Source organism: Poecilia reticulata, chromosome 6, assembly GCF_904066995.2.
Source record: "Poecilia reticulata chromosome 6, P_reticulata-male-v2, whole genome shotgun sequence".
In the NCBI taxonomy this organism is placed as follows: domain Eukaryota; kingdom Metazoa; phylum Chordata; class Actinopteri; order Cyprinodontiformes; family Poeciliidae; genus Poecilia; species Poecilia reticulata.
Genome location: NC_088835.1, coordinates 29,879,529 through 29,907,020, shown reverse-complemented (window position 1 = coordinate 29,907,020; position 27,492 = coordinate 29,879,529). Strand labels below are relative to the sequence as shown.

Below are 27,492 nucleotides of genomic sequence, written 5' to 3'. Positions count from 1 at the left end.
CTTTAACAGATTATGCTAAAGGCATTCTTTATCATTTTTTACCATGTTTTTGCAACATACATGTTTAGCATATGAAATATAATTGATTTTCTAGTTTAAATGTGATTTTTTATGCAAATGTAAAAGAGCAGGGATATATTACCCCCAGATCCTCATGATTTGATTGTCCTCTGTTAATGATGCTCACGTGGACATAACTTATATATTTGTGAACATTTGTGATCAAAATTATGTCATTTAGCAGCTAAAATGTTAAGAAACCAATGGAAGTGGAGTGCTGCCCCCCAGTGGTTGCATAACTGAACGACAACTGCAGCCATTTAAGTAGATGCAGAGATGATGGCTCCTTCTTTTCAGATATTTATTCTGCTGTAACAACTTTAAATTGAGTTTAATTTCTCTTAATGAAGCAGCAGGATTTATTTAAGCAAGCTGAACATCAGTCCAACCTGTCCTCTAGTCCTGTGAAGCCTGTGGCATCTCTCCATCAGTGGGCTGGGAAAAGTGACACATTTCTGAGCGGCCAAGAAAAGCACTGGAGCAGAGTGACAGAGACTGCCTGACCCAGATAAGGAGCCTGAAAAAGAAGCTGATATGGACCAAACTCAGGAACTCATGGTGAGAGAAAAACTTAAAACCAGCTGGATTTCCTAAAGGTGGCTAACTCATTTTAGTACATTTATTGCATCCAAACACTAAAGGAAGAAATTCACAGGTACATTTCATAGAGTTTTGTCTGATATATGGGGATAAAAACCATGTAGAGTGCATACAACAGTTTTTACTGCAACACTCTTTGTGAATAAATGCACATCAGCCATATTGGATTTTCAAAGTCAGAATATGGATTTCATGGCCCATTGCAGACGTCTTTTCCATCCTGGGTTCAACTGAAAAACAGTCACAATACAAACCAAGTGTAAGCATTAAATGTTGGATGGTAAAGTCTTTATAGGTCTCCCAATATTAGACACATTTCCTAAAACCTTCCACTCAACACAGGCAGGGTGTTCCTGTATTTCTTTCTAACAACCACAGAGGCGACTCCCTTGACGTCCTTCAGCCTGTCGGAGTCGAAGTCCACCAGCAGCTTCCTGACCCCCGTTCTCATCGGCGTGAAGGCGATTTTCACCGACACCTTCTGGCCTGGAGAAATAACACCGCTGAAAAAGAAACAAAACGGAGAACAGGAATGTAAGGATGAGCAAAGACATAAGGTGACGGTTAATTCTGCTTCCGTTTTAATCCGTCTTTCTTCCTTACTCGACGTAGATGTGAGTGTCAGACAGCAGGCCAGCCCCCTCCAGGGTGAACACGCCACCAGTCAGAGGGACTGGCAGAGGATTGGTGAAGGAGATGAAAGCCGTCAGCTGTTCCCAAACAAAAGCCTTCCCAAGAACCTAGGAGAAAACGCAGAAAGTCTTTATTTTTATTTTGTTTATATCAAAAATGTTTGGATCATATATGCTTGTGTTTGGGACAGGGCCTTTGTGTCGTTCCTTAGGTAATTTCCTCACCTGAATGTGGAGCTCAGGTAAGCTCAGTGGGATGTCCGCCACAGCCATGATGGGCAAACTGTTCCCCTGAGCTTCAGCCAGCGCTTTCACCCTGATCAGGTGATGGTCAGAGACACACTTGGCGTAGTCGTCGTAGCGGAAACGCAGCACTTCTTTATGAGCTAAACACACAGAGCATAAGAGAATAAATCAATCAGACTCTGCAGCTGGATCACTGGTTTATACATCAGGGCTCTGCTGACCGTTGTGAGCCGACACAGTCACGTTGTTCATCTGCCTCTGGCACTCCCCCTGGTGGAGAGAGTTGTAAGTGACAGCCATAGCGTGCACCGTCAGCTGGACGTTAGCATCATCTCCTCCTTCATTCTTCACCTATGAACAGAACAGACATCATTCATCACTTAGAGCAGGGGCATCAGACTTGTTTACATTTTGTGCAACATTAAAATCACGAATGTTCTTAAAGGGCCGGCTTCACTAGAATATATTGATAAAACCGATTAAAAAAGCCAGAACTGATTCTGCATTTGATAAGTTCTTCTCAGTTAGTCCCCCAAGAATTTTGCTTTTTTTTTAACAATAAAAATCAAAGATTTTCTGTTTCTAATTTATAAATATTTGCTAGAAATGTTGCAATACTAGCACTCATGTGTGATGTTAAATGTGACATTTTGTTAGTCACAAAATCTATTACAGACAATAACTTAACATTAAGTAAGTCTGAGGCAGAAGTGTAGAAATAAAAAAACACTGCCACTCACAGGTGGAAGTTAGCATCACTTCAACCCAATATTTCTGACAATTTTCGCCAAAAAATGCGGTGCAACTTTGATTTTACATGAATTTCGATGAAAAACTGGAGGGACAGGCTATGTAATTTGGCAGTACACAGATAAAAACTGCTTTGATCTGATCAATAAAATAATACTGAAGCACACAACTGTTATCTTAAATGTCTTGTATTTGATGCATGTGACTTAGAGAGCCAAACCAAATCATTGCAGAAGAAGAAAACAAGCAGAATCCTGTCACTGTGTACCTCAACAATCACATCAAAGTCTGTTCCAAACACGGGGTTAGGATGCCTGATGGACAGGCTGAGCTGTGCCGGCTCTACGCCCTCATTGGGCTGCAGGGTGGCCCTGCGCTTTGCCTTCTTATAAACCTCTCTCTCTTCCACAGAGCCTGCAAAACAAAAACAAAAAAACAACTATCAGTGAAACTCGGAGTCCTACGGTGAAAACAATTATATGCCACAGTGGGAAGAAGAAGCCTCAACAGTCTGACGCCTCGTTGTGAAACTAAATATGAGGTTCTGAGATAAACTGTAATAACTGTGTCAATTTTAGATTCAAATGTTTTTTTCTGCTCAGCCTCTGACCCTCAGGGTATTTGTAGAGCAGAGTGACGTCTTCTCTGACGTCGCCATAAACGCTTTTGGTGCTGATGTTCCTTCCCACGTTTCTCTGGTCCACGCTGATCTGTTGCCTCTGGCCGCCTGGTAGGACCCTCCAGTAGATGATGTCAGCGTTCACCTCGGCAAAAACAAACGGAGCGTCGTACTTCACTCCCAGATTTCCCTCCTTGATAGCCGCCACCGGACACGGACCGCAGCAAAACTCCCCTAAAAAATACATTCATAATTAATTTAAGGTAGCTGTTGCACTGCAAAAACACAAATCCTTACCAGGTATTTATGGTCTCAATATTGATGAAAAATACTAATTATGAGTGAAATAATATGCCAGTTGAAACAAGACAGATTAGTTCACTTATAACATGGGGAAAATGTCTTGTATAAGTGAAATAATCTGCCAATGGAACCAGTACTTTTTCATCAATATTAAAGAATTATTTATTTAAAAACAAGCTCCTTACTTGCCAGTTAGTTTTGTTTTATTTCAAGTGTACTAAGAAAGTAGAAAAAAATACTTGGTAAGATTTTATGTTTTTGCAGTGTGCAACAATGTGTGAATTGGCAGCTCATCCCATTCAATCACGTTTCAGGAAAACATTTCAAAATTTTAAGTATCACATGAGTTGAAGAAAAGATACTTGGAAAATTAGAACTCAGAGGGCTGCACAGTGGCGCAGTTGGTAGAGCTGTTGCCTTGCAGCAAGAAGGTTCTGGGTTCGATTCCTGGCCCCGGTCTTTCTGCATGGAGTCTCCATGTTCTCCCTGTGCATGGTGGGTTTTCTCCGGGTACTCTGGTTTCCTCCCATGGTCCAAAAACATGACTGTCAGGTTAACTGGCCTCTCCAAATTGCCCCTAGGTGTGACTGTGTGTGTGCATGGTTGTGTGTCCTGTGTGTCTCTGTGTTGCCCTGCAACAGACTGGCGACCTGTCCAGGGTGACCCCGCCTCTCACCCGGAACGTTAGCTGGAGAGGCACCAGCAACCCTCCCGACCCCACTGAGGGACAAGGGTGAAAGAAAATGCATGGATGAGAAGAACTCAGAATCGCACCATCGCTCAGTTCTTGAGGTGTGGGGTCCAAAACCTGCCAGCCATCATTTCCTTTGGGGAGATCGTCTCTCCTCATCCAGGACTCGACCCAACAGTGGAAGTTCCTAAAACCAAAAGAAAGACATAAAAAAATCTAAAACTGTCAGATGAATAATCTCCACATTGCTGTCTGACATTTGCTTGGACGTCCACTCATGGGAAGATTGACAACAATCTTACATAATACTGTTGTGAAATAGATTGCTCTCTCTCTATGACTGGAAATTGTTTGGAAACCGACTTTGCACTGATGCCACATGCATGACTAGTGTGAGGGATTGCTGCACCATGCAGTGATGTTGGAGGAAGTATTGCTGTAATGCTTACATAAGCACTGACCTCACCTAACTCAGCAAAGGTCAGAAAATCAGTCACTCAAGTCAGGGCCTTGAGTTTGACAAATACCTGCATTTCCCTTAGAAATGTGCACAAAACTTTGCCAGTATTCAGCTAATGTAGAAAAACAATGTTTCTATTAAATAAGAAACACAATTAAAATCAAGCATGAACAAACATGAGAAACCATTAAAAAAACAGGCATCACCATCATGTTCCAACTACTTCCTGTTGTCTTCTTCCAGTGGAAACATCAGGTTGTTGATACAAAAATGAGTTTCCAATACAGTTTTGTATAATAAACTAATTTTGAAACGGCCCAAAAAACACACCTCATACTTGCACCAAAACGTTTTGATAAAAAAAAGATTTTTTTGTTTTTTAATTGTGCGTGTCTGTTAAACAAATTTATTTTCAAAAAGTCAAATTACAAATGGTGGATGGAAGCACAGCTACTAATTTGGTTCTAAACACTTCTGATGTGTTTGCTGCGTAGCATGAATGTTTGGATTTGATCTCACCATTTGCTGTCTGTCTTTTCCTCTCTGCTCTCAAAGTCCACCACAAAGTCCAAGGAGAGATTCCCGTCCACATCATGGGCTGAGCAGAAGTTGGTTATGAGGCGCGTTGGGATTCCCAGACAGCGAAGAACTATAAAGAAACCTTGTTGTCACTCTTTCTTCCTGTCATTTTTTCCTATGGATTTAGTCACTTTTACTTATCAAGTATACATGTTCACATTCACTGTGGGATTTTGGGAAACATCAGAAGCAACATGTAGAAAACTTAAATGGTAATGTATTTGTTGTAGATTGATCAGTAGAACAGCTGTATTTACAGTGAAAGCTGTTACCTGTACATGCAACACCTGCAAACACCCAGCACTGGCCGTATTTGACTGCTTTGATGCCGGATTTGCTCCACTGCCTGAGGATGGGCACGCTGCCCGTCCATCGATTTGGTGCGACTCCATCCAGGTACGGTGCCCTCCAGCGCCCCATCAGCACGCCCCTGTCACCGTTGGCATTCACCTGCACCGGTGGAAAAGACTGCTTTAAGTCTGCAAAAATAATTTTTTCTCATAAGTGAACTAATCTTCCAAAATGTCTTGTTTGAACTAGCATTTTATTTCACCTATAATTAGAATTTTTCTTCAATATTAAGGAATTGTTGACTTAAAACAACCTCCTATATTTTGCTGAAAAGTTACTTTTTAAGTCAATTTTGTCTTATTTCACGTGTTCATGACCAGAAATACTTGGTAAGATTTGGTGTTTTTGCAGTGCAGGGACCACGTGTATGTTAACCTCCATGAATCCATCATGTGTTTTTCAGAGAAGAAGAGTTTCTCACCATTGCGGTGACCATCCTGCTGACGTAGATAGGATCAGATCTGCTCTCAATGTCCATCTTTGAGTTGCGCAGAGCCTCCTTGGAATTATCCAGGACTTCAAAACAAATGTCCATCACAAAGTCCTCAAACTTGTCAAGAAACGTCATTAGGGAAGGAAAATGAGATGAAAACATTTAGCTTGTTGCTCATAAAATAAGTGGATTTAAGTTAAAGTCTTTTACAGTGCAGGAAGAATCGGTAATGCACCACCATTGACACTTTGCATTTATAAACTCTGCCCGCCATGACAGACGTCAAAACAACCTCTGCGCTCCTGTAAAGCCTCTGAAAAATCTCCGGTAGCCTAAAATCGCTTTTGTTTAGTTGATTTCACTTTAAAAATGTACACAAATCTAACCAAAGTTGTCATTTTATTGTATAAGGTTTAATGAGGAGAGACGCCGCAGCGATGGATAGCAGCCGTCATGTTGACTGGCAGCCCGCGGTGTAACCACGGATCTGCAGCCAACACTTTTTACAAGGTAAGACGATTAGCGTTCATATACTTTATTAGAAAGATATCAAATATTACATTATGGAGAAGGTCCGCCTCCAAACATTAGTAACAATGGAGAAAGTGCTCTACCATCATGTAGCCCAGCATGTATGTAAAAAAGTCTTTTGTACGTTTTTGAGAAACGCTGTTTATAACATCATGTGGTGATCAAGTCGGTAATTTGATCAACACATCAGGAGGGAGGACGTATGGATCGGTTTCTAAGCCAGCTGCTTCAAACATATTATTCAAAATTCACATTTTTCACATTTTATTACTTCCATTTGGGTTTCTACTGATTATTAAACAGTTCAGGCACTTTAAAAAAAAACACCCTGGCGATTTCTGGCAATAAGTGAGCATTTTTGGCTGTCTGGAAAATGAGCCGTTTCAAAAACCTCCAGATTGTAATGTCACAGATCAGCAGGTACTGCCAACAACAACCTAACCTAACAACCCCAGCGAAGGCCAGCCTAGTCCGTTTACCACTCTATGCTGTACAATGGCTGCTGGAAAAGACAAGTGTTTTGTTGTCGACTTATCATTCAGAAACCACTTGCTGGCGTTTTAATAAATGCCTACCAAACACGCATATCTTTTTAGAACATCTTGGCTTTACTATTTTTCGGATAATGCAAACAAAGGACATGTCCTGTCTGTTTGTCATCCTGTTCGTCTGGTCACATTCTAACACGTCTTGTCCAGAAGTCTCTTCTGTCCAACAAACACGTTTTGTGATCCAGCCGAAACCCCAGAGTCGCCGCTGACACGCTGCTGTGAAAAGTCTCACATGCCAAACTGTCCTGACAGACGGACACAAGCACTTCTTCAACCCATCCACATAATATTTATCTGTGGCTGTGTGTGGGCGTAGTACCTGTCCGTAACTCCAGGGAATGCTTTTGATGTAATCCCAGGTATCCATGAATATGACTCCGTCTTCGTTCATGATGTATTCATGAAGCAGTCTCTCATCAGGCAGGTACACAACATCATCTGATACACAGACATGCAGAATTAGCCAAAGTTTTTTGTTCTTAATGCACCACAAAGAGTTTAGACATCTAATGTTTGCAGAAACAGCAAATCAGGAAAAGTGCACTGCAAAAACACAAAATCATGCACAGTATTTTTTATATAGTTTCTAGTGCAAAAATCGTAGTTTTGTCTTTCTTCAAGCGTACCAACTTAAAAATTAATTTTCAGCAAAATATATGAGCTTGTTTTAAGTCAAAATAGGGCTGTGCAGTTGGTAGAGCTGTTGCCTTGCAGCAAGAAGGTTCTGGGTTCGATTCCCGGCCCCGGTCTTTCTGCATGGAGTTTGCATGTTCTCCCTGTGCATGGTGGGTTTTCTCCGGGTACTCCGGTTTCCTCCCACAGTCCAAAAACATGACTGTCAGGTTAATTGGCCTCTCCAAATTGCCCCTAGGTGTGAGTGTGTGTGTGCATGGTTGTGTGTCTCTATGTTGCCCTGCGACAGACTGGTGACCTGTCCAGGGTGACCCCGCCTCTCACCCGGAACGTCAGCTGGAGAGGCACCAGCACCTCCTGACCCCACTGAGGGACAAGGGTGTAAAGAAAATGGATGGATGGATGGATGGAGTCCTTAAAATGTTTTAGTTGTAGCTAGTACGTTTTCATCAATATTAAGGAATTATTGAATTAAAACAAGTTCATATCTCTTGCTGAAAAGTTACTTAGCTAGCTAGTTTTGTTTTGCTTCAAGTGTACCAAGATATTTGCACTAGAAACTAACCATAAATACTTGATAATATTTTTATGTGCATTGTTCCACAGTCAGTCTCAGAGTGCTTAAACACATCTGCTCCTCTTACTTTCTGCTGTTTCCTACCTGCTATTTTTCCATCTGTTTCGTGTCGTTATTGTTTTAATTCCTGTGTTTGATCTGCTCTGGCTCCCTGCGTTCTGCGTGATTTCTGTTCATTTGTTCATTAAATACTACAAAATCTACTCTGCGTCTCCGCCAGCTGCATTTGTGCCCACCAACAAACTACATAACATGACAGAATTATTAATTATGAACATGTGTGACGAGCAAAAATAAAGTTTCTTTTAGATGAATTCTGTAGGAAGCATCTTCTACCTTTACACCACGGGTTAAACAATACGTGGAAGCTCATTTCGTCCACTTTCTCCACGATGCGTCCATCCGGTGACATCAGCAGCACGACCAGGCGATACTGTCCAATGATGGCGTCTGCTGGGCTCTGCAGAGTCAGCAGTATTTCCCCCTGAGCCTCCTGTTGGTCAAACCACCAGCTGTCTCCGGCCCCCCGCTGCTTCTGAACCTTAACCACCACCTCGTCTCTTTTACCTGAATAAACACAAAGTTTTTAGTCAGTGCGTGTTGATGATTCTTTTTTTTTATTATCAAGAAACAAGATGCAACAGTTTCTCGCCTTTAAAGAAAATATGAGGCCTCGGCTGTAAATCTGTGAAAAATTTGTGTTTTTTTTTTTTTTCGTTTCACAGCCAATGAATCCCACAAACATTGTGTGCAGAAAAAGAAATTTGGACACATTGATGTTTGTTGGGTCAAGATGACCATTTTCTCACTCCTACCAAACAACTGATCAGCCCTCTGTCAGCCGGTTTGCCGTGATGATCAAACCGAGCCTGTGAGCGCAGATAAAAATGACTCCATCTTTGTTGGCAGGCTTTGAGGTGGTCTGAATAAATTTGCAGGAAAAAAACGGCGCTGGGTTTCCAATCTTGCTCCACAGGAAATAAGATGCAGCTCAGGCAAGACAAGAAACAGAAAAGGCATCTGGGAAACCTCCCGTCTTTATCTTTCTACTGACACTGGAATGTAAGGGTGAATATCCTCACCGTTTCTCAGCCTGAAAACATCCAGCAGCTTCCATGTGAAACGGAAACAACTTCTGTTTTTGCCTTTCTATGATTTAAAATCTCCAGTTTTCCTGTAAAGATTCTTACAACATGAAAAACCCAAACTGACAAACATTTCATCTACATCTAAAACACACTGTAAAAACACAAAACCTTGCCACGTAGTTTCTAGTGCAAATATCTTGGTACAGTTGAAATAAGAGAAAATTAAGGTAGAAATAATTTTTCAGCAACATATAGCAGCTTGTTTTAGGATAATAATTCTTGAATATTGATTAAAAAAATTCTAGTTACACTGGCAACATTTTCTCTTATAACAAGATATATAAAATGAGAAAAACAGTCTACCAGTAATCTGAATTCAGAATTACTGATCAAAATTCTTGATCAGTATTAAATAATTTTCTATTTATGAGCTCCTATATTTTGCTTGCACTTTAGTTTTCTTTTCACTAGAAACTAGAGACGGATACTTGGTAAGATTTTGTGTTTTTTGCAGTGTAGTGACTGAAGATCTCTGATTGGTCAGCTCACCCAGGTGCAGGACGAGCTCCAGCTGGTGTCTGGGGGGCAGAGAGTCGGAGCACTGCACGGTTATGGAGAAGGGCTGCCCTCTGCGGACAATCAAGCGCTCCCGGTCGATCTCCCTGGTGCGGTGAGCCAAGTTGTTCTCATGGCTTCTCAGGTCCACGTCGACGATGAAAGCTGACCGGAACCAACAGAGATGAGTTTGATGCATTTTTTCTTTGACAAAATAAAAACTGCAAAAACACAACATTTTACAAAGTATCTTTAAGTAGTGTAAATATATTAGTACACTTGACATAAGACAAAATTAATGGAAAAGTTACTTTTCAGCAAAAAATAGGAGCTTGTTTAATTCCTTAATATTGATGATAATGTACTTTTTCCACTGGCAGATTATTTCACCTTTAAATTATAATTTATAAGTGAATAATCTCCCAGTAGAACAAATAGTTTTTCATCAATGTTGAGGAATTATTTAATAAAAACAAGCTCGTAATTCTTGCTGAAAAGTTCCGTGTATATTAGTTTTGTCCTATTTCAAGCATATAAGATATTTGCACTACAAACTAGATAAAAATGCTTGGTAAGATTTAGTGTTTTTGCAGTGAAGAATCACCTGATGAAAGTCGGATGGCTCTAGGTTTGGTCTGGAGTCGGGATGAGTAAACTCTTAATTTTGTGGGATAGAAATGAATGCAGCTTTTCAACCAATCAGAAAATATTCTGATTATTCTTCCTGTTCTTTTCCGAGAAAGCCGAGAAAGCAGACCAGAGACTCGCTGTGCTCTTATCCAATCGGTACTTGAGTTCTCAAACACTTTGGTCAGTGGCTGTTTTTAAACCTGCATTATTAATAGGCTTGGCACAGATGCATTTTTTAACCAGTGATGCTTTGTTATGAATGTTTCACATTATAAGAAACACAGAGCTTGTTCTTGCTGTTGTTCACGTGATATTCTACTGAAATCTGCAGAAGTAATGTTGGGATTTTTCTGGGTTGTTTAAATGTTCTTTTCCATTTGAAATAAATAAAATAAAAACTGTAGAAAGTTACAGCCATGTTGGACTAAGGGTAGCTCTGAGGGACACGTGGTGACCTTCAGGTCAACGTACTCAGTCAGATCTTTGCTCTCTGAATAAGAAGCTGTTTTTGGGTTTATTGCAGGAATGGGTTTGGTCATCTCACCCCGATATATCGACTCTTGAGTTAGACCATTTTTTCCACACACAACACAATCTCCCCCTCAGTTTTCCTAATGCACAGTAAAAGAAACATTAATAACAGCGAAGTGGTCACTTACTGCTGGGGTCGGCCATCGCAGGAACTCTCCTCTGTTCCTTCTTCCTCCTCCTGGGTCCAGCAGGGCTCAGTATTTATGCAGCAGAGGGTCGACCCTCCCTCCTGTCTGACACACACACACACACACACACACTCCTCAACTCTCACCCTCACCTCCCTCTTTGACCTCTGACATCATTTCTCTAGAAGTTGAGCTCCTCTGTGGGTGTGTGCAGCGGTTTCTCACTTTCACTTCCCCTGACACACACATGGCTCTTTGTTGCTTTGCAATAGAAAAAGTTCTGTATGTTTAACCTTTGAGGCACCTTGGTGACCCAAAATGGAACATAATCTTCTGATTTTATTTTATTTTACCTTTATTAAAAAAGCAAATAAAGTCTAAAAAACAAAGAAGTCCTTGCCAAGGAGCAACAAATACATCTGTCAGATGAAAAGTTAATTTTATGAAACTTGGCAAGTATTTATTTCATTTTTCATATTTTGTCCATTTGGAAGGATTTAATAAAGAAAAACATTTATTTCACTTAATAAGTGTAAAGGCTTGGTTCCTGAGGAAAAGAGATTTTGACTCAAATTGCTCCAAAAATAATAATGTTATTAAATTTTGAGCTGACATTGAAGTTTTTTGTTGTTGTTTTGGTCTTTAGTGAAAATATAGCATATTTTCTTTCAAAAAGTTAGGATTTTTGTGGCAAAGCATGCATAAAAACTAGTAAAGTTTTAAAAATCTGAAAAGGTTTATACATATTGAACAGATTTAATGTAGTGAAGGTGAACTTTTATTGTAGTTTTATAAGATGTACCATTTTGGGACCTAAAAATAGGTTGCATTCAGTAACATTAGCTTTCATGAGCTCTGGCTCTGTGCTGCTGTTCATTATGAACTCTTGTATTTTTGCCATTTCCTGTACATGAGGTTAACGGCTTCCAGTCTGGATTAGATGGATTAGCCCATGGTGGACTTACTAACCAAATATTCAAGAGAATCACAGGAAATTATGCGATAATATATGTGGGAACAGATCGTCCTAGAATTTTTTTATTGTAATTCATCAAATATTTTTCAAGTGAAAAATGTGATGTTTTTTTCCCGTATTTGTTTGCATGTATAGTAACAAAGACCAATAACCTTCCATGGGAAGATAATTTGAGACGCTCTGAAACTGCAAAGAGCAGATCTGACACGGGAGTCACTGCCGTTTGTGTTGAGAGAGCAGCGCTTTAGTTTACGATGGTCAAGGCCACCAGACGCTGCATCCCACCAACGCCTCCAAATACCATTTTGTGGGTGAAGAAGAATAATTTTAGAAGCAGGGAGGTTATGCTGATCATTCTGCTGCTTCAGATTCCTGTATTAATTACTATAATGCATTTCTTGGTGGTGTTATGAGCAGGCAGATAACCAAAAGATACCTTAGATATGCTGAACACAGGAAATTGATTGATTATGCTTCTGCAATGTATTAATGAAGAAAAGTTCAAAAGATAATTTAAGAGCAATAGATGCTTCCATTGAAACCACGTTTTCAGAGATGTCCATTAATTTCACAGTAAGACAACAGAAAGCCACGTCTACTCAAACCAATGACACGGCTGTAAAAAAAAAAAGTGTACAGCTAATGGAATGACCTAAATGAAGCTGGAAAATAATGGGTAATATAGAAACCAATACAACTTGAGCTTAAAACCTAATGGTCCAGAAATGACTGCAAAGACCATCTGCAAGGAGATCAGAACAGCATTTTAGTGAAAATATGAATTTCTCTGTCTGAAATTTGTTTTCAGAGGCAGGAAGTAATAGAAACTATGCAGTGTGGTTTTATTTTTACAACCAGTTTTTCAGGATGATATCAAGTGACTGCAAACAAAAAACACAAAATAATGGAAGGATAAATGCTGATGCTTCCAGACATGCTATCGTTCCCTTTTCCTGTTTGGGTTTGTACCTTTTTGTGCTCCAGGATGGATGTTTTTAGCATTTTGCTGCAGAAAACTGCTGATTAACACGTCTTCTCGAGGTTGCAACACTATTGAATGTGGTACAGTTCCTGTTGTAAAATAAACGGCAGTCTGGAAAACACGGAAGCTAAATGTGTCCTGGATGTTTCTTAACCATTTTGGGGCTTCAGTAAAGTATAACAGATCTCCAGCTGCAGCACAGAAAGAATGAACTTTACAAAGAAAAATCAAACTGTGTGAAAACATGTCATCAAAACAGATTGTTTTTCACCAGTGGCAATTTTAAAAAGAATTCTCAGTTTGAATCACCTGCAGCTTTCCCTGCAGGTGAGTTAAACAAGTATTAAATTGCATGCCGGAGCTCCACAGATGTTGCTTTGGTTGTTGCATTGTCATTCCTCATGTTTCATATATGATGAAGTAGTAAAGACCCTCCCTAAGACCAGTACGATAAGCTCCACCAAGGAATGTTGAAACAGATGGAGGAAACTCATGGAAGTTGCCCAATCCCATTCCTGTTTTTACATCCAAAGAAATCAAGTTCCAAGTCTTTCATGGACCTTATAACTTACCCAACCCATTCTCCATCCGCTTTAGTTCATAAACTCTGCCTTAAAACGATCAAATACATCGATCAGCATTTGTTGTTTGCCAGTACACACACGCTGTACATTCACTGGAAACATTTTAAGAACAATTTGTGAGGTGAGTAATGTTGGTGGGAGGATGAGGAGTCGACCGGCCCAGTTTCCTCAGACTTAAAAGTTGCTCCTGTGTTACATAAGAACAGATGTTGCATTTCTTTATTAGAATATAATCGCATATGTAAAGAGCTGGACATCTTTTTCTGAGTTATTCGGGTTCAACAACACTTCCTACAGTTTGCATCTTGTTTGTTCTACTCTGAAAACCACAGCAGCACCTTCCAACATAGCAGAATGCTTTAAAGGTTTCTCATGTAGTCCAGATCTCCTACGCTGGTTTGTAGAAGTGAATATCTGTACTTTGCACTCCGAAAGTTAAATGGGACTTATGGCAAAATTCACATTTGCTTTATTTATTTATTTATTTTTAATTTTATATATACTTCTGTTTTAGTCTCTACTGCTTCTAGAAACAGAAAAAGAATTTAAAAACACCTGGCCACCATAAGTTACAATTTTTTGGTGTCTGGAAAATTAGCTGTTTCAAAATCCTCCAGAATGTAACATCACAAATCAGCACATGCTGCCTGTTACCTAGCAACCCCAGCGAAGCTCCAGCAGCTTTGGTGCAGGTGTATGTGCTGTATAATGGCTGCTGGAAAAAACAAGTGGTTTGTTGTCAACTTGCCTTCCAGAAACCACTTACTGTATTCTTGTTAGCTGTCCAGAAGGCTCCACTTCTGCTTTTCAAAGAAGTATAATTGTTTAATTTGCTGTCATTTTAACATGTGAGGGTAAACATTGAGTTGGGGGTGTGTGTCCAGCAGAAGCTTCTTTAGATTTAAAGCAGCTCATTCTGAAAGGAGACTTTTAGATATTTCGATAGCCAGCTGGAAGAGGCAGAAGATGTAAGTGCATCACCAGTCGTACTTAATTCTGAACATTATTTTCTCAAGCTAGAACACGGTGTAGAAAAAGGAAGGTCTGATGAGTGATTGAACACCAGACATTTTGCAGAGAGTGTGTGTGTGTGTGTGTGTGGGAGGAATGCACGTGACTGGGTCTGGGTTAATGTGAAGCAAAGCTGTGGAATTCGGTGGTGGTCATGTTCGGGAAAAGCCGTTCTTTAACTGACCCCGGCTTCCTGATCACACTGTGGTGTCGGCGGAGGGGGCTTTCGCCTTCTTCCACCTTCTTTCTTGATAAAAGCGTTGGCTGAATTCCCAGAACGTTTACAGAGCTTTTAACATTCAAACAGAAAATGACAATTAGAAACTATAAAAAATAAAAAGATCTAAAATGCAATAAATAAACAGAACTCCACTGCAGTATTGTTCATACGGGTTGTGTAGCTTTTATTTCTAAAAAGAGAGAAAGGGAAAGATGTTCATGGAGGGTTGTGATCCTCCGACTGGAAGAGTTATGGTTTAATTTTCAGCGTTTCATGTATCAGTTCTTTTGAAAACGGGGGACATTTTGTCCATTGGGTTCTTTTGTGTATTATTGTGGAGCAAAACAACCCAATAAATGATTTGCCTGTGTGTGAAATCAATTTAGAAAAATATCATGAAGTGTATTGTGAAAAAAGCCCTGCAATTACATTTGGACCATTTAAAAGTCAGTGTAATGCTCGCCAGTGGCAGCAGAGGGCGCTGGTTTCCTACATTTACCAGTGAAACGCTGCTCCATGTAAAGTTTTTTTACATTAAATTTGTTTCACTCAGTTCTAAACATAAGTAATGCTGGATTTGCAGTATGCTGGGCTAAATATGCTGCAAGTTTGGGATTAGTTTAAACAATATGAAACAAATGTAACATTTTAGCCAACAGCTGACATGGATCAAGGAAACTGAAATGTCTGGATAATCTGTTTGTAAATGAATAATTAAAATCGGCTGAATACAGTTGTGCCAATGTGGGCTTTTCAACAAACTCATCCAGGTCAAACTCCATGTCTACACAGTGGAATCAAGCCACACTTAAACACAAACGATCATGCACAAACAAAGCCACAAGAACACCACGTCCAGTTATCCTAATTAACCACTGCAACGCGCACCAGCTGTGCCAAAATGCACAGGAAAAATAATCACCAAAACCAAAAAAACAACCTCAGGACACAAGTTGCTAAAGGTAAACTTTGTTTAAACGAGTCCCATAAATATGTTACGTCCACCAAGGGCACAACATACTTGAGGACACAAGACAAGAATGAGGGTTCAATAAAATATTTTACTCTTAAACTCTCTTGAACTTTAGATTTTTTGCTTCAGCTGCTTCTGATTTTCTATGAAGAAAAAGAGTTAACAGGGGGCGCTGTACCGGTCCGTCGTGGTGAAGAGAGAGCTGAGCCAAAAAGCGAAGCTCTCGATTTACCGGTCGATCTACGTTCCCACCCTCATCTATGGTCATGAGCTTTGGGTCAAGACCGAAAGAACGAGATCACGGGTACAAGTGGCCGAAATGGGTTTCCTCCGCAGGGTGGCTGGGCTCTCCCTTAGAGAGAGAAGCTCGGTTATGCGGGAGGGACTCAGAGTAGAGCCGCTGCTCCTCCACGTCGAGAGGAGCCAGTTGAGGCTCGGGCATCTGGTCAGGATGCCTCCTGGACGCCTCCCTGGTGAGGAGTTCCGAGCACGTCCCACCAGGAGGAGGCCTCGGGGAAGACCCAGGACACGCTGGAGGGATTACGTCTCTCGGCTGGCCTGGGATTCCCCCGGAGGAGCTGGAAGAAGTGGCTGGGGAGAGGGAAGACTGGGCCTCCTGAGGCTGCTGCCCCCGCGACCCGACCCCGGATAAGCGGAAGAAAATGGATGGATGGATGAAAAAGAGTTAAATGCCCTCAGTTTCCCGTGTCCCAAAAATAAGAAAAAAACCCCAAAAGTATTAACAGAAAGTTGGACCTGGTGAGCCGATCAAACAGAACAAAACGGTACAGCAGGGGGCCAACCCTATACAGGGCCGTCGAAGCCCCTACTAATACCGGACTCAAGCAAAAGAGAACCTAATGCAAAACAAGGATCGAAACCAGGACAACCGGTCCCACCAGGCCAAAATCACAATGAAAAAGCAAACAAACAAAGGCTAACAGAAATACCGCATGGCAGGCTGGAAACATCAGCTGCGGCCCACAGCGACTTGACGTGCGCGCAGCGCGTCAAGACGCGTTGCCGGCGGTGGAGCGAGCGGAAGGGCGGATCTCTAACATGTCGAAACCCATCCTGTTTATAGGCGGACTAACAGCGCCACAAATTAACATGACCAAAAATAAGAAATTATTCAAACTCCAAAATATATTAACCAAAGGTCATTCAACTAAAGTCTATAAGAAAACAAAGAAAAAAATAAACAAAAAGCATCATAAGGTGCCCAAAGCACATAACAACAGCTAAGGGTTTTCACAGACTGACATTTCTGTTGCTGGTAACAAAATAAAAATAGTAACGACTTAGGAAACTGTAACAACTTTGAGAGCCTTTTTCTGACTTTTTACATTAAAACACACGTTAATTTGTAGCAGCGCAAATAAAAAGGAAAAGATTCACCATAAAGCTATTTTGCTTTATGAAAAAAAATAAAAATAAAAATAACTTGTGGCCCCTCAAATCTTTCCTCTTGGTGACTTTTGGCCATCGGTGCAAACAGTTTGGACAAGGGTTAAAGCTGCAGTATTTATCTTTTACTCTGTAAAACATTTGAGCCGCATTTAGTAGTGTCTAATGTCTTCTACTCTTTAAGTCAAATAAATGTAAGTTGTTAGTGCATTAAGCAGCATTGATTGACAGCGCTAAGCCCCTCCTCCCGGCTATGATTTGTTGTTTTTGGTTGAGAGTGGAGCATTTCTTCAGATGGAAATGGCAGCTGAGAGTGGAAGCAGAGGAGATTGATCTTTTCACAGATTATCCGTCACATTATGGTGACAGTTTTAATAAATATGAAAAAAACTTATGTTAAAGTTACATACTGCACCTTTAAGCTGAGTAAAACTGCCATCTACTGTGTGAGTATAACCCTTTGCTAGTGGGTGAACTGGTTGTCTTTGCCCCACCTTTGGGACAGAGGAACAAATAATACAACTACAGGAGGCAGGACTAAGAGCAGAGCTCAGCCACTTCCACCTCAGTCCATCAGAGCTTCCCATCCATCATGTTGGGTTCTGTGCTTCTCCTGTGCCTCTGCATTTTATTCCTGTTATTCCAGGTCAAACCTCGGCGACCCAAGAACTTCCCACCTGGACCCCCCACGCTGCCGTTCCTGGGGAACCTTTTCAACCTCAGCCAGGAGAACCCGCTGAAGGACTTGGAGAGGGTAAGAAACATAAATTAACTTTTCATTGTGCTCTTTGAAATCAAGTGTAAAATGTTTTGAAATTGTACTTTTTGTAACAAATTTAAAGAAATTGTTCTGAAATGTACCAAAGTTTAACATATGTAAGCAGTGGTGGAGAAAGTAGTCAAACAATGTACTTAAATAAAAGTACAAATAAACAGACAAAAATGTACTGTAGTAAAAGTAAAAGTACCATATTAAAATGTTTTTTGAATGCTAGAAGTTCATGCTTTCAGGGGAGGCAAAGGAGGTACAGGAAAGTCCAGGAGTCGTCTTTTGACCCGGTTAACTGGAATGAATCTTAAATAAGGTGCTGGATGGTGCAGGTCTTCTGGATGATGACCCCTAGACTCCATTCTGCAGGTGCTGCTACCCGCCTTGCTCTTCTGAAGGGAGGGTGACGCTACTTTCCCACTTTACAATGGACCAACTCCACTCTCACCATTGATTACTTTCAAATCAAAAAACAAATAAAAAAACCGCAACACGTCTTGGATGTAATGTGTGACGCAATGCTTTATAGAAATGTAGTGAAGTAGAAAGTACAGATACTTGCTGTAAAACGTAGTGGAGTAAAAGTCGAAAGTATCCACTAATAAATCTGCTTAAGTACAGATACATGGAAAATGTACATAAGTACAGTATATATACTATATTTATGTCCCACCGCTGTATGTAAGCAGTGCTCCCTCTGCTGAACACGGAGGTTATCATTGCGTAACGTTGGTGCATTCTTGGAAAGCAGCCCATCTCTGTTATTAATGCACTGTAAAAATCCTTACCTTATTTCTGATCTAATGCTTTTATCCCGTCTTTTTACTGAAATGATCAGAATGAAACTGAAATGCATTCAATATTTTTCTGCATTTCCAGCCTTTAAGGTCCAGTTTGCTCAGAAAAGTTTTATTTGTGCGTAAACGTGGTATAAGTGCAGAAGTCGGTTAGAGCTGATCTCCTACACATTTGGCATGTTTCCATCAGGGAGTGTTTTGTCATTTGTATCCTTTGTGAACCGATTAGTGGGTGGATCTATTACAACTGATTAATGATACCTTACTGAAAGATAATGAGGTTGAGACATTTCACGTGTCGGCTTTCAATACTGACTCATTTAAAGTATGAGTGTTCGCTTCAAACATTATATTTTCAGACTTTGGGTTGTATTTGTTGTAAGCTGAGCACTGGACCAGTTAATGCTGTTCTTTTTACATTGAATATTAAATTAATGCATTCTAAACAAAAAAGTTAACGCCTCCTTTATCTGAATCTGTGAAGAGGCGATTATTTACATGCAGACAGACTTTAGGAGACCTTATTCATAAAACAATGTTTTTTCTACTATTTGAAACTGTTTTGTCATTTCTAATGACCCTGCAAAACGGAGTTTCTGACTTTTATTCACATACAGGAAAATGGCAGAACAGAACAATATATTAACATAATATAACTCAATGAAATGTGATTGTTCTAATGCAGTGGTTTAGGATTTTTCACTGAAAACGGTCCAGCTGTGACACAGTACTGGTTTAATAGTTTCTAATGTTGGTGTTCACTGTTAAAATGACACTTTGTGTTTTGCTAACAGCTCAGGAGCTCGTATGGAAACGTGTACAGTCTGTTCCTGGGTCCCAGACCCGCTGTGGTCCTGAACGGGCTGAAGGCCATGAAGGAGGCCATAGTGGCCAAAGGTGCTGATTTTGCTGGAAGACCACAAGACATGTTTGTAAATCACGTCACCCAGAATAGAGGTAGGTGTTGCATCCCAGAAGCATCCTGAAGCATTTGAGAGCTGATTAAGAGGAAACCATGTGAGTCAAACACATGTGGTTTGGCACATATGGTCTTCAGCTTTTTATGTGGCCCTCTAGAAGTATGCATAAATAAAACCTATTTATGCATACAGTTCTGTGCTTAAATACTATATTCATCAGTAATTACATTAGTTAATGCTTCCACTTTTACTGTGATCGTGGAAATTCATGCAAAATCAACAAATTGTGACTTTTTTTCAACAAACTGAGTTTATCGAAAAATGTCCAGGAAAATGGTCAGAAACATTGACTAGAAGAGACGGCAACTCCTACCTGCAGGTGGCAGCATATTTTACTTCTGCCTTGGTCTTACTTGATATCAAGTTCTAGTCTGTGATCAATTATTTGCAAGTAATAAAAAGTCACATTTATCCTCATACTTAAATGCAAATATTTTCATCGTTTCTTGCAAATATTTCTAAATTTGCACTAGAAAAGATTTTATTATAATGACAAAAATTATCACAGAAAAAATTGTGAAATTCTGGAGGGACTGATCAGTTTGAACTGTTCAATATTAACTTATTTAAAGAAGAATTTAAGAATCAAGTGCAGAGACGTTTCTAACAGTTTGTTTATCGAATTTATTGTTTCAATCTGACACAACCGGCCCTTTAAGAACATTTGTGCTCCTCATGTGGCCCAAAATGAAAACGAGTTTGCTGCCAGCATCTGAGATATGGTCAACAATTCCTATTTTTTCAGAAAGATAAAGAGAAATGCAGTGGTGGAGAAAGTACTCAAAAAATTTACTTAAGTAAAAGTACAAATACACAGACAAAAATGTACTCAAATAAAAGTAAAACTACCACATTAACATTTGTACTTAAGTAAAAGTAAAAGAAGTACTGGCTTTTAAAAATACTTAAGTATTAAAAGTAAAAGTACTTGGTGAATGGATTACCTAATCGCTAATATCATTAAGTGAACCGATTGTATTTAATTTTAATACATTAGAAATGTGCCATTTTAATGAACAATGCCACAGATAAAGCCTGTTTTTATTGTGTTTACTCTGTAACATAGTTTAGACTTAGATATGTGATGCTATGCATCATAATTTCAGGGATGGAAACATCTTGTCTCCTGTCCAAACATAGCATGAACTTCACTTTTTTTTGCCACTAGTGGCAAATCCAACAGAAAGGGAATGGAAGGAAGGTGGGTGGGGGAGGACAGGCAACCAAGGAGCCACGTAGCAGTGTTGTAGTCAAGACCACCTAACTCAAGACCTAGTCAAGACCAGCACCCCGGGCTACGTGACACAAAAAAATTTACTTTTACCTATCAAAATTGCTTCTCAAATTGATCTGAAAGATCCACAGTCCCATAAAAAAAACTAGATATTAAATACTTAGAGCTGAAATGAATTTAATCAGTAAAGATCCGTCCAGAAGAATCGGATCGTTCCTGAATATCGTACCACTATATTGCACTTTGGTACCAGCGTTGTCCCATATAAGCGACACCTTAGTCAACACCTCCACACAATAATTCAGCGCATGAGTGACAACTTTTTTCATCGCAGATGCAACATGTGTCTCTGTACAGCTAGCTAACACGGATCTTACCTTTCTTTAAGCTTTTCTTCCAAGTGACGCTAAAAGTTGGACGAAGTCCCACCGTCTGTGAAAGCGAAGCGCTGCTGATTTTCCATGTCGCCATATCAATTTATGCTGCGCTATTTACATTACTGATGATTAGACAGACAGCTTCTCCCGCTCAGAGGAAACCACTGCGCATGTCTTGGAGCTTCGCGTGCGAGTAAAGGGGGAGGCGATGAGTGACGACAGACACGTAAGTCGCGTTATTGCTCGGATTTTACGGCGCCATCTTAAGTCCCTGAACTTCACATTTTAACGGAAAAAGAGCAACGCGACTTGGATGTAACGAGTAACGCGACGGTTCTGTAGAAATGTAGTGAAGTAGAAAGTACAGATACTTACTGTAAAATGTAGAGGAGTAAAATTAGAAAGTATCCATTATTAAATCTACTTAAGTAAAGTACAGATACACGAAAATTGTACTTAAGTACAGTAACGTTACTTCGTTACTTCCCACCACTGGCGAAATGAGAAACTCCAAAAACATTTCAAGTGGCGTAAAAATGGGAACGAGCCACTGCTGTTTCTAGGCTAAATGTCTTGGAAGATATGAATTAAAATGTTAAGATCTTATAAGAAAAACAAATTTTTTATACAAAACCCCAGAGTACTATGGAGTATTAGGGCCATATTAATAAAGTCACAATGTTATGAGAATAAAGTCTAAAAAATATTTTTGCAAGACAAACTCAGAAGTTTGTCTAGAAAATATTTGAGATTTATCTCAGCATTTCTGAGTTTTTTACTGTTCAAACTGAGAAATTTCCAACTTTTTTTTCTAGAATCTTTCTGAGATTTACCCTCAATATTTCTGAGTTTTTACTCACTGGTGTCCAACTTGTGCATGGAAAGCTATTGTAATCCTTTGTTTTCATTCCATTCAGTTCTTTCAGCTCTAATCTGACATAAATATGTAGAAAATATATTTTGTGAGTGTAAATCTTTGTTGTTGTGTTCCTATGTTTGTTCAGGAGTGATTCTGGCAGACTATGGTCTGAGATGGAGAGAGCATCGGCGCTTTGCTCTGATGACCCTGAGAAACTTTGGCCTCGGAAAAACGTCAATGGAAGACAGAATTCATGATGAGATTCAATACACAATCAAAACTCTGGAACAGAGCACAGGTATTTCATCTTGTGTGTATCCTTTACTTTCTGCAACATTTGCATGATCAGAAATGACGTTTCTTAAAATTCTCTCATTTTAATTTATTTTAATTAATCAAATTATTTTTGCAGGCGGCACACTGAGTCCGCAGGTTATGTTCCATAACGCAGCCTCCAACATCATCTGCCAGGTTTTGTTTGGTAAACGCTATGAATACAATGATGAGTTGATTAAAATCATCGTTCAGTGCTTCACCGAGAATGCAAAGATTGTCAACGGACCCTGGGCCATGGTGAGTCAAAGTCCATCTCTGAGTATCTAGAACTAAATCATATATTTCAATTTTTCCTGCCGAAACTATGGAAATCTTGGTTATAACTCAAGTCTTTCTGTCAGATATCCATTATAACAAACCTTTTAACCTCATCTGTTAAAACAAGGTCTTTCTGTGTTCATCTTAGTTTAAAACTGTAGTATTTGCTTGTTGTAGTTCAGGTCAGATCAGTCTCCTGTTTGAATTCAGATGCCATACTTATGAAATACATCTGTTCATGCCAGTTGGTGTGAAACAATCAGAATTTATGAGGAATTATAACTTAATGTCTTGTTTCTCTTTGCAGCTTTACGATTCTCTGCCCATAACTCGCTCTTTGCCGCTGCCATTCAGAAATGGCTTTAGAAACTTCAAGGTAATGGAACAAAGCTTCTACTAAACTAAACACGTTTGGGGCGGGGAGATGAGCGTTATAGTAAAACCGTAACGCTTCACTTGTGAAAGTAAATCTTTCACTTTCAGGTAACAATTCACTGCTGGACAGTCGACATTAAATAAAAAGCACACAAACAGCATTTCCTGGATCTCACCTGCTTCTTGCCTTCGGGTGTTAATGTAAAAATGCATGATAGAAATCTCCATAATTTTCTAAATTTCTTTGCTTTGAATGGCTTTTCTGTTTAGACTTCTCAAAATATTGCAATGGAGTTGGTGAAGGAGCACAAGAAGACCAAAGTCCCCGGTGAGCCTCGGGACTTCCTAGACTGCTACCTGGATGAATTGGATAAGGTGTGTATGTAACAAAAGTCAACTCTATTTAAAACATGAAAGCTGTGTTCAGTCAGGTGTCACAACGTCACAAAACTAAACTCATAGTCCAGCAGAGCATGACTGATCGTCTTTTCCCAAAGTGTTATTAGATTCATACCAGATGTGACAGGACCAACATGCTCCAGAAAACTCCACTTTTGTCTCATCAGTCCACAGAGTATTTTAGAAAGGCTCTGGAATCATCAGAATGTTTTTGGGTAAATGTGAGACGAGACTTTTAGACAGATTTAAAAAATTAGGGGTAACTTTTATAAAAAATGTCTTTTACCAAATATGTTAAAATTGTCACTGTGTCCTGGCGGTATAATACGAGACAGATCTCAACCACGTCCTGCATCTGAAGAAATGCACCAATCAGAGCCAAGAGGAGGATCTTAGTGCTGTCAATTAGTTTATGTAAGAGCTGCTAAATGTGCTAATGGTGGAGAAACAAGTTAATATTCCAGGAAACTGTTTATCCTTCATCGTGCGTGGCAATGCTAACTAGCCTGAGCATTCATGACAGGTCTTGGATTGATATTAAATTGGTTTAGTTATCTGACATGTATGCATGACGGAAATGCAAAAATACATGCAGATTATATCCAACATAAGTTGACTTTAACTTGAAATGAGTGAAGAATTTGATTTGCTGGTACATTTCTTAAAGTATAACTACGGGTAATTGTCTTATTTGAGTTTTTCTTACATTTTTCTGTGTCCCCGTCTGCAGAGGAAGGATGACGGTTCTTCATTTTCAGAGGAACTGCTCACAAACTACATTCTGGATCTTCATTTTGCTGGGACTGACACCACCTCCAACACTCTGCTGACTGGTTTTCTTTACCTGATGAACTACCCTCACATACAAGGTAACCTCAACAACGTTTACATGTTACAAAGCTCTGTAAAGAAGTAAATAAACTTATAATTAAAATATATTTAAAAGAGCAACAATAAAATTTAAGCATGATATAGAACATCAAAATGAAAATGTTCCTTCAGAATATTTTTGTTTAATTTAAAAAATATTTTCCTGATCCCAAAGGAAAATCAAATGTTGTTGTAACTCATATTAGGAGTTATTGTAGATGATGATGGGCAGGACTCCATCAGCTGCAGCTGCCTGATCAATTTTTATTATAGAGAGAAATTAAAATGCTCTTACTATAATTTAACATCCTGAAAATAAAAATGGGCTTTAGTTGAGAAAAGAAAACAACCAAAGTAGAAAACAATTCCTTCTGTCATCTTTGTGACTCTTTGTTTCACTGCTGCTTCAGTTTTGCTTTAATCATCTGACTGTTCAGTTTTCTCCTTACATGAGACAGGGATAAGTGTGATTTATTACGGTTTAAGTTGTGCAGTAACATGCAGCAACACTGGATTCCTCAGAGCGATGTCAGCAGGAGATCGACCAGGTGCTGCAGGGGAAGGATCGGGTCAGCTTCGAGGACAGACTCAGCATGCCTTATGTGCAGGTAGAGCCATCAGATGATTTATTCTGATTTCTATTCAGAACGTCAGGCACGACTCGTATCAGCAAAAGAGAAAGCTGTTTTTTAAAAGCAGTTTGGGATGCTGCACTCACCTGCAGAGGGCGCTCTTCTAACTCTGGTTATGATACATGATCTCAAAGAGACAAATTGAAGAACTTCATAAATTAAACAAATGTTTGCATAAAAAATCTGGTTTTCTGCTTTTATTTGTCTTTGCTTGAATTTGATGACAGAAAATTTGTGTTAAATCAGGCTGTGATCCATGAAATCCAGCGGGTTGCCAACACGGTTCCTCTCAGTGTTTTCCACTGCACCACGAAGGACACAGAGCTCATGGGATACTCCATTCCCAAAGTGAGTTAAACATTAATGACTTTACAAGAAGAACAGCAATGCTGTCATGTTGTCTTTTTGGTTTCAGGGAACAATGATCATCCAGAACCTGACCACAGTCCTGAGAGAAGAAGGACAGTGGAAATTCCCTCATGAGTTCAACCCTGAAAACTTCCTGAATGAACAGGGAGAGTTTGTCAAACCTGAGGCCTTCATGCCTTTCTCTGCAGGTAAAATGAAATGAGGACCATCGTAGATAGAAGATAAAAGGAGTAAATGTCCACCAGTAAACTATGACATTTTTAGATTAATTTCAGAAATTTTCTAGAAAAACAATCCTGAGTATCAAAAGTCATGTTTTTTTTAGAAAGCTTCTGGGATTCATCAAATTTTTCAGTTTTTAGAAATGTTTTGAGATTAATCTAAAAATTTCAGGTTTTTTTATGCTAATTTTTAATGTGGAGCTCAGAAATATCCTTGTTTTTTTCTAGAAGAGTTCTGAGATTAATCTTTATGAGAAATTAAATCCTCCTTTCTTTCTGTCTGCAATGGCCCCAATATATCTTTGTACATCTGAGTTGATGAGTCAGTGACATTAATCTTGTTTTCTGTCTTCCAGGTCCTCGGGTTTGTCTGGGAGAGGGTCTGGCCCGCATGGAGCTCTTCCTCATCACGGTCACTCTGCTGAGGAAGTTTAAGTTCATCTGGCCGGAGGATGCAGGAAAACCTGACTTCACTCTGGTCTATGGAGTCACTCAGTCGCCAAAACCTTACTACATGAAGGTCCAGCTGAGATCTTCAGTGTGAGGACGGCAGAGAGACTCTGAGTTTAATGAGCAATTTACAACTGAGAACTAAATAACTGCTGCTAAGCAACTCTTAATGTTTAACAAGCTTACTTTTATTTGCATGAACATTGTTATGGTGTAGTTCAGTGACTGCTACATCGCCACATACAGGCATGGAGGAGTTACTGCAACATTTTTCTTTAATGAACAAATACCTTTCCAGAAATATTTTTATGTATATAGGGAACATTTTAGAAAGAAAAGAAAAAACTTAATGTTTACCTAACTCATTGTATTTTGCATGTGGAAATGGCACCAAAACTTGCACGAATGCAGGAGTTTTTATCCTGTCCTTGGTTGTTGAAACTAAATATAAAGATTAAAAGAGTTTCTCACTTTATCTGTTTGTGATCATATTATTTTGAAAGGATCAACTAACCAATGTCTTGTCAGTCAAAATACATCAGTAGGTGTTAGTTTGTTTATTATGGATAATATACAAACTTTCATCTTCCTCTCTTCCGTTGGATATTATCGGTTTCCACCTCAGCTTGTCCTCCACATCCTCCTCTTTAGATACTGTTTCGCTAAATACCTGAATATTTTTGAAATCTTCCTTTTTTGGTCTTCCCTGTTTGTTCTTTCACACATTGAAAACATTTCAGCCTTACCTTCCTAAGTTCATCAGAAAAACTCAACCTATGTGAGCCTCTGATTTACTCCTTTCATTTTTGGGCCGTCTCAATGAAAATCTGAACATCTCCGCTGTGTTTTCCAGCAGCCATTGTACAGCTTTAAAACCAGCTGACCAAATGTGCTGGAGCTCAGCTTGGGTTGAGAGGTACTGGTGCTCTGCCTGCTGATTTGACTTTACATGCTGGAGGTTTTTGAAACGGCTCATTTTCCAAACACCAAAGAACATGAACTTATTGCCAAAAAACTTTGGGGTGTTTTTTTTAAGCACTTGGACAGTTTTTAGGAGCAGTAGAAACTAAAACTGAAGTACAAAAAAGGTACAAAATGTGCATAATATGTCCCTTTTATTTTTCACTTTAAATGGAGACGGAATCTTTTTAATGTGGAAGCTGCAATATATTTATCAGACCAGCAAATGCATTTGATTTGTATCCTCTTCAAATGCAAACCTTTCTGGATGTTTGTCCCAGATTAGAGGAGTATGAAACCCGAATGCTGGTCCTTCATGTTTGGTTCTGGTTCTGGGGATGCAGAGCAGACCAGAACCACAAGGCCAGTGGTTTGAAGGTTGATACAACAACAGATCTTTATGGTGAATTATAAACAAAAGTATTTTAAAGTATGTTTTCTGAGCCGGTGGACTTCAGAACCGGGCTGATGTGTTCTGTCTTTGAGGGTTTTAGTGACCCTGATA

General features: G+C 39.5%; 2 protein-coding genes across 2 annotated transcripts; one reads left to right on the top strand and one right to left on the bottom strand.

The window, feature by feature from the left end:
- Positions 1 to 665: 665 nt before the first annotated feature.
- Positions 666 to 11,104, bottom strand: tgm2l (transglutaminase 2, like). Its single transcript, XM_008412495.3, has 14 exons — positions 10,949 to 11,104; positions 9,654 to 9,824; positions 8,353 to 8,583; positions 7,126 to 7,244; positions 5,713 to 5,841; positions 5,213 to 5,390; positions 4,881 to 5,010; positions 3,985 to 4,088; positions 2,899 to 3,141; positions 2,557 to 2,702; positions 1,760 to 1,889; positions 1,518 to 1,678; positions 1,264 to 1,400; positions 666 to 1,163 (listed from the first exon to the last, which is right to left on the bottom strand). The coding sequence occupies exons 1-14, from the start codon at positions 10,962 to 10,964 to the stop codon at positions 980 to 982; spliced, it is 2,079 nt and encodes a 692-aa protein (XP_008410717.2). The 5' UTR covers positions 10,965 to 11,104; the 3' UTR covers positions 666 to 979.
- Positions 11,105 to 16,245: 5,141 nt separating this feature from the next.
- On the top strand, positions 16,246 to 26,500 carry LOC103466716 (cytochrome P450 2J4-like). The gene is made up of 11 exons (XM_008412496.3): positions 16,246 to 17,855; positions 19,462 to 19,624; positions 22,263 to 22,415; positions 22,530 to 22,690; positions 23,019 to 23,087; positions 23,357 to 23,461; positions 24,216 to 24,354; positions 24,878 to 24,963; positions 25,234 to 25,335; positions 25,403 to 25,544; positions 25,934 to 26,500. Exons 1-11 carry the CDS (start codon positions 17,694 to 17,696, stop codon positions 26,119 to 26,121), a joined length of 1,470 nt encoding a protein of 489 aa, XP_008410718.2. The 5' UTR covers positions 16,246 to 17,693; the 3' UTR covers positions 26,122 to 26,500.
- The last annotated feature ends 992 nt before the right edge of the window (positions 26,501 to 27,492 follow it).

Bases quoted from the DNA above. Each gene is read 5' to 3' on its own strand.
- tgm2l (XM_008412495.3), bottom strand. The intron at 1,679-1,759 runs GTCAGCAGAGCC...CTGTGTGTTTAG, and splicing joins GACTGTGTCGGCTCACAACG to CTCATAAAGAAGTGCTGCGT. The intron at 1,164-1,263 runs GTAAGGAAGAAA...TTTCTTTTTCAG, and splicing joins GACACTCACATCTACGTCGA to CGGTGTTATTTCTCCAGGCC.
- LOC103466716 (XM_008412496.3), top strand. From the start codon at position 17,694: ATGTTGGGTTCTGTGCTTCTCCTGTGCCTCTGCATTTTATTCCTGTTA. The intron at 17,856-19,461 runs GTAAGAAACATA...TTTTGCTAACAG, and splicing joins CGCTGAAGGACTTGGAGAGG to CTCAGGAGCTCGTATGGAAA. The intron at 22,416-22,529 runs GTATTTCATCTT...TTATTTTTGCAG, and splicing joins AACTCTGGAACAGAGCACAG to GCGGCACACTGAGTCCGCAG.